Below are 7,327 nucleotides of genomic sequence, written 5' to 3' on the forward strand. Positions count from 1 at the left end.
GCAAACTCCAGGCGGGCTGTCATGTGCCTTTCACTGAGGAGTGGCTTCCGTCTGGCCACTCTACCATACAGGCCTGATTGGTGGAGCGCTGCAGAGATGGTTGTTCTTCTGGAAGGTTCTCCTCTCTCCACAGAGACACGCTGGAGCTCTGTCAGAGTGACCATAGGGTTTTTGGTCATTTCCTCGACTAAGGCCCTTCTCCTCCGATCGCTCAGTTTGGCCGGGCGGCCAGCTCTAGGAAGAGTCCTGCTGGTTTCAAACTTCTTCCATTTACAGATGATGGAGGCCACTGTACTCATTGAGACCTTCAATGCTGCAGAAATGTTTCTGTACCTTTCCCCAGATCTGTGCCTCGATACAATCCTGTCTCGGAGGTCTACAGACAGTTTCTTGGACTTCATGGCTTGGTTTGTGCTCTGACATGCATTGTTAACTGTGGGACCTTATATAGACAGGTGTGTGCCTTTCCAAATCATGTCCAATCAACTGAATTTACCACAGGTGGACGCCAATCAAGTTGTAGAAACATCTCAAGGATGATCAGTGGAAACAGGATGCACCTGAGCTCAATTTTGAGTGTCATGGCAAAGGCTGTGAATACTTATGTACATGTGCTTTTTTTTTGTTTTTTATTTTTAATAAATTTGCAAAGATTTCAAACAAATTTCTTTCACGCTATCATTATGGGGTATTGTTTGTAGAATTTTGAGGAAAATAATGAATTAATCCATTTTGGAATAAGGCTGTAACATAACAAAATGTGGGAAAAGTGAAGCGCTGTGAGTACTTTCCGGATGCACTGTATACTAATCTTACCTCGTGCACCTGTGAGTAATTTCTGACAGAGAACTAAGTTATTGCATCGTCATGTTTATTAAGTTTTCCTGTATAAATGAATAAAGTCAGATTTTACAAGGTTAACATTATCCATTAAAGTAGAAATATGTAAATGTAAAAGAAAATGTATTAGCATAAAGAGCTAAGAGTTTTATTCTCTCTCCACCAATACAAACATCAGATTATTTAAGAAAAATTATGACCTGAAATCAATTTCATTCATATATCACATTTCAGCTCGAAATGTTCTTCTCACAGATCCAGACATACCGGTCATTACAGGAAATATCAACCCAATTCGGAGCAGATTTAGACCAATAGCCAGATAAAGCACAGTCCTCATCACCTTTGCTATTGGGTTCTCCATTACCCCAGAACCTGAAAGAAGAGAAACAGTGAGTGAATCCAGTGTGTTTATGAGGGTTTTCAGTCCTCCGGGTCACACTATATCTCTGATTACACTCATTATACTCAACAGTCGGGAAACTCCTGTTACTTAAGGTGAGTCTGATTTCCATCAGGCGTTCATTTAGAAATGCAATCTGAAGGTTCATATTTAACAACGCTATCAAACTGGATAGCAGGCACAACCACTGCAGTACAACATTGTCCACCAGCTTGTTTGTTATGAGCTGAATGGGTCACATGACTGCATCACTTGACTTAAAATGTGTCATCCTTTTTGAATAGCTCCATTTCCTCAGCAAACACTGTGCATGTGAAAGCAGCTTTAAACACTAGGTAATTCACATGCGAGTCATCATCAAGATGATAACTTACCAGACTTATACCAACATCTGGAAATGTGAACCGGATGGCGACACGGCAGTAGCACCAAGTGGTGCTAGTTTTGCTATTTTTGTCTTGTAGCCCGTCTTTTTACAGCACATGGACATCAAAGAAACATGTGTTCATGTTTACCATCGCCAGACACTGCTAAACTACAGAAATCATGCAGCAGCCAACCTGCATGATGATCTGCTGGAGACGCTACGCAATCTCGGCTTGTTGTGGAGACCAGGCCTCCAGTCCTCTGCGTCGCCTGATGCTTTTGGCCAGGATAGGGGACGTCGAAAGCGGTATGCGAGGAAGTGGAAGCGTGGGAATAGGGCGGAGGTACATGCTAGGCTAAAAGCAAACCCACACTGGCCGGCTTTCCCATCCGTCCTGCTCTCCAACGTCTGCTCCCTGGACACTAAACTGGACTACATCTGACTCCAGCAGGCAACATGGCGTGAGTTTAGAGACTGCTGTGTCTTTGTTTTCACTGAGACGTGGCTCAGCGACCGAGTTCCAGCCATTCAGTTAGACGGGCTCACCTCGTTTTGTGCCGAAAGAAATGCAGCTCTGTGTGGTGAGACTCGTGGTGGTGGCTTGTGTGTTTACATCAACACAGAATGGTGCAAAAACTCGGTGCTAGTTTCTAGTTACTGCTCATTGCTGGTAGTTTTTGTGACTGTTAGATGAGGACCATTTTATTTACCGCGGAAAGTCACTACCATTCTTGTAATCGGAGTATACATTCCCCCCAGCGCTAATGCTAAGGAGTCGCTCTGTGAACTGTATGGGGCTATTAGTGAACTGCAGAACCCACACCCCGATGGACTGTTTATTATCGCCGGAGATTTCAACCATGCGAATCTCAAGTCAGTGCTCCCTAATTTTCACCAATATGTTGACTTACAACGAGAGGGGTGAACATGCTGGATGTTGTTTACCCAAACATCCCCGGCACATACAGGGCAGAGCCCCGCCCCCACCTTGGCTACTCATACCACATCTCTGTTATGCTAAATCCAGCATACAGACCACTCTTTAGACGCTCCAAACCGGTTTTGAAGCAGGTGAAAACCTGGCCAGCAGGAGCCATCTCTGCTCTTCCGGACTCTTTTGAGCACACTGACTGGGAAATGTCCAGGGAGGCTGCAACTGACAGTAATTCCACCAACTTGGAGGAATACACGGCGTCAGTGACCAGCTACGTCAGCAAGTGCATTGATGACGTCACCGTCTCCAAGACCATCACCACATGCTCCAACCAGAAGCCGTGGATGACTGCGGAGGTGCGAGCACTACTGAAGACCTGAGACTCCGCCTTCAGGGCAGGTGACAAAGCGGCCCTAAGAACAGCGAGGGCCAAATTGTCCCACAGTCACTTCACAGATAGCGACAACACACGGCGCATGTGGCAAGGCATTCAGGCAATCAGCAACTTAAGGACAACATCACCCACCTGACAGTCATGCCTCCCTTCCAGATGCATTGAACAACTTCTACACTCGGTTCGAGGCATGGAATGACGTGGCAGTGAGGAAGACAAACCCTCCTCCCAACAACCAGGTGCTGTGTCTAACCACAGTTGATGTGAGGAAAACTCTACGCAGAGTCAAACCATGGAAGGCTGCTGGACCAGACAACATTCCTGGCAGAGTGCTCAGAGGATGTGAAGATCAGCTAGCAGATGTTTTCACTGACATCTTCAACATCTCCCTGAGCAGTGCCATCGTTCCAACGTGCTTCAAGGCTACCACCATTGTCCCTGTGCCAAAGAAGTCACCAATGAACTGCCTCAATGACTACCGTCCCATTGCACTCACGTCCATCATCATGAAGTGCTTCAAGAGGCTCATCATGAGGCACATCAAGACCCTGCTGCCCACCTCACTGGACCCGCTGCAGTTTGCGTATCGCACCAACCGCTCAACAGATGATGCCATCGCCACCACCCTACATCTGGCCCTCACCCACCTGGACAAGAAGGACACCTACGTTCGAATGCTGTTCATAGACTTCAGCTCATCATTCAGCACAAACATTCCTCAGCACCTGATTGAAGCTGAACCTACTGGCCCTGAACTGGCTCTGCAACTGGATCCTGGACTTCTTGACTGGGAGACCTCAATCAGTCCGGATCGGGAACAACATCTCCAGCACCACCACGCTGAGCACTGGCGCCCCCCAGGGCTGTGTGCTCAGTCCACTGCTGTTCACTCTGCTGACTCACGACTGTGCAGCAATGCCAACCACATCATCACGTTCGTGGATGACACGACCGTGCTGGGTCTCATCAGCAAGAACAATGAGTCAGCATACAGAGAGGAGGTGCTGCAGCTAACGGACTGGTGCAGAGCCAACAACCTGTCTCTAAATGTGGACAAAACAAAAGAGATGGTTGTTGACTTCAGGAAAGCACGGAGTGAACACTCTCCGCTGAACATTGACGGCTACTCCGTGGAGATCGTCAAGAGCATCAAATTCCTTGGTGTTCACCTGACGGAGCACCTCACCTGGTCCCTCAACACCAGCTCCATAGCCAAGAAGGCCCAGCAGCATCTCTGCTTTATGCGAAGTCTGAAGAAAGTCCATCTCCCACCTCCCATCCTCACCACATTCTACAGAGGAACTATTGAGAGCATCCTGAGCAGCTGTCTGGTTCTGAAATTGCACCTCATCGGATCACAAGACCCTGCAGCGGATAGTGAAGACAGCTGAGAAGATCATTGGGATCCCCAACATCACAGACATTTACACCACACCCTGCATCTGCAAAGCCATCAGCATTGTGGATGACCCCACACACCCCTCACACACACTCTTCACCCTCCTGCCGTCTGGAAAAAGGTACCGAAGCATTCGGGCCCGCACAACCAGACTGTGTAACAGCTTCTTCCCACAAGCCATCAGACTCCTCAATACACAGAGACTGGACTGATACACACACACACACACTCTGAACTGATCACCATCCCACTCTCATTGAAATATTTGCACATTCCTGCATTGACACTGTTGCATTTTTTGCTGCTACTGTACTATAAAAAAATATAGTATCTAATTTATTATCGCTATATACACTTTATATACACTTTACCTGGCTGCTACCACTATAACTGCTATGTCTGTGTTTTGGTATAAGCTAATCTGCTGAATACTAAGTCATAGCGTGTTATGTTTACATTTATATCATTTTTAAATTATATTGTTACTCTTTGGCACCTATCTTCTGCACTACCTGCACTAACTATCAGATACTTCCACACAAGAACTGTGTACTGTTCAGCGCTACACTGTCACTGTACCTATTGTCCTGTTTTAGTAGTTACTGTACTGTCCTGCATTGTTAGCACACGTCTGCATGTGCACTTTATATAGAATGTTTGTAGATCTTACTTAGTTCTGTCTCGTCTCATGTGGTCAGTTTGTTGTTTTATGTAGCACCATGGTCCTAGAGAAATGTTGTTTCGTTTCACTGTGTACTGTACCAATTGTATATGGTTGAAATGACAATAAAACCACTTGAACTTGGATAACATTAATAACATCCATTATAAGCAGGGTTTAGTATCGTGATCTCTTACCCACTGGTCAGTTGTGTACCATCCACCCATCTCCAGACCCCTTCCCTTTCTCTGTCAGTCAGACCAATCCAACCCGCCTCACCTCTTCTCCACACATCCATAAAGTCCTGGTGAGGAGTAACAACTCATTAGACATTCCAATAAACATTGTCCAACACGGGTCAGGGGTTACGAGCAGCACATTTTCCATGCAGTCCTTTCATGAATCCAGAAACGTTTATAGTTACAGAAAAAGCAGACAACAATATTCTATAGGATTGTATATATACATCTTATAGTGTGGACCAGATGGACAACAAATACACATTCAGTGTTTATCAAACAAGAACATTTTTGAAAATCTTTTTCGATTCAGTTAAAAATGTTCTCTCTGACCTGTTCCTCTCTGCTGTTTATGATCACCAGGTCTGCTCCTCTTCCCTGGCAGTCGTGTCTGCTCTCACTCCAGCTCTTCTTCTCAGTAGAGATGTAGTAAATACTGGAGCTGAAATATTTCCATCCTGGTGTGTTAATGTCTCTCTCTGTCCAGACAGAAGATTAAAACACAAGCACCTTCATAACAGCACTGCATTATAACCACTGAATATATATATATATATATATATATATATATATATATATATATATATATATATATATATACACACACACACACACATATATTCTATCAAGTGACTGACATTTCTATCAGGTTTATAAACCCTCTGCAGGACCCTGTGAATGAATCCATGCATTGATTGATGTGAGTAAATAATATACTTCAAAGTGAACAAACAATCACATACTCAGTTGAGAAATCCTGTTCTGGAGTTCTTCTGTCTTCCTCAGAAACTGGTCTCTTTCTTCAGCTGATTTTTTATAACTGGTCGTTAACTGGTCTCTCTCAGCAGTCAGCTTTCTGTAACTGGTCGTTAACTGGTCTCTCTCAGCAGTCAGGTTGCTGCAACTGGTCTGTAACTGGTCTCTCTGTGTAGTCATGTTGTTATAACTAGTCTGTATTTGGTCTTTCTCTGTAGTCAGCTTGAACCACAGTATTGCAATGGCAGCCAGCAGAAGAACAATCAGCATCAGCAGACACACCACAGCCAGTCTGTAGCATCTATGTCCTGAGGTGTTTGGTTCTAAAGCCAGAAAGTACATTCATATGTATAATCTACATACCATGGTGTAATAATCCTTTGAGCTGTTATCAGGTGAAGTAGTCTGCGTATAAATGTGTGTGTACGTACCTGAAGTCATAGTCTCTTTATTGCTTCTGGTCACTCGCATTTCTATTACATCTTCATTCGCGTAGATATCTTCATACGAGTCCGTGCTGCCGTTTAGATCAGCTGAACTGCTGTGTGCTGCAAATATCGAGTTTTCATAAACTGATTTCATCATCTCCCTATAAAGACACTGGAACTACAATGAGACTTCAATCTGTTTTAAACGTAGATCTCTATCTCCACCACAGCCCCCAGTTCTAAAGAACTCTGTGTGGTTTTGTACATATACTCTGTGTGTAAGAAAGAACAGGAAGTTGAGGTGAGACAACGTCATACATCATCAAACACTTTTCAGAATTCAACACTCAAAACCTTTACATTTATATCATTATGCAGACATTGTCCACCCAGAGCAGCTTATAGAAGTGCTTTATAGTCTACATCATAGACCTTTCCTCATATTCGTAATTGTACTTTTATTTTCTAGCTTTAAATGACTGGTTAGTTTCTTGGTGTAATGAACAGAATCTGTTGTTTGTTAATAACTGGAATCTGTTTGGGAGCGTCCTAGGTTGTTTCGTCCTGATGGCCTGCACCCCAGCAGCCTCGGAGCGGAAATGCTGTCAGACAACATCTCCAAGGCGCTACACTCCAAGTGACTGCCTACCCTAATAACAACGTTCAACATAATCAATCTTCAATTAATAGTCCAACACCTGTAATACATACTCTAGAGACTGTGTCTGTTCCCCGAACTATAAAAATACAGAGAAAATCTCAGAAAGTCTGTCTTCGTAACCTAATTATTAACATAAAATTAAATCATACTAAATGCACATCTAGCACCTTTAATCTGAAGCTAGGACTATTAAATATTAGATCTCTTGCGTCTAAGGCTCTTATTGTTAATGAAATCATTACTGA

At 44.1% G+C, this 7,327-nt stretch overlaps 1 protein-coding gene across 1 annotated transcript; it reads right to left on the reverse strand.

Moving 5' to 3' along the window:
* Positions 1–890: 890 nt before the first annotated feature.
* LOC108266556 (CD209 antigen-like protein E) lies at positions 891–6,639 on the reverse strand. Its single transcript, XM_017470033.3, has 5 exons — positions 6,425–6,639; positions 5,981–6,316; positions 5,571–5,716; positions 5,196–5,302; positions 891–1,215 (listed from the first exon to the last, which is right to left on the reverse strand). Exons 1-5 carry the CDS (start codon positions 6,576–6,578, stop codon positions 1,071–1,073), a joined length of 888 nt encoding a protein of 295 aa, XP_017325522.1. The 5' UTR covers positions 6,579–6,639; the 3' UTR covers positions 891–1,070.
* Between the last annotated feature and the right edge of the window lie 688 nt (positions 6,640–7,327).

The sequence above is a fragment of the Ictalurus punctatus genome, chromosome 6, assembly GCF_001660625.3.
Source record: "Ictalurus punctatus breed USDA103 chromosome 6, Coco_2.0, whole genome shotgun sequence".
Lineage (NCBI taxonomy): Eukaryota > Metazoa > Chordata > Actinopteri > Siluriformes > Ictaluridae > Ictalurus > Ictalurus punctatus.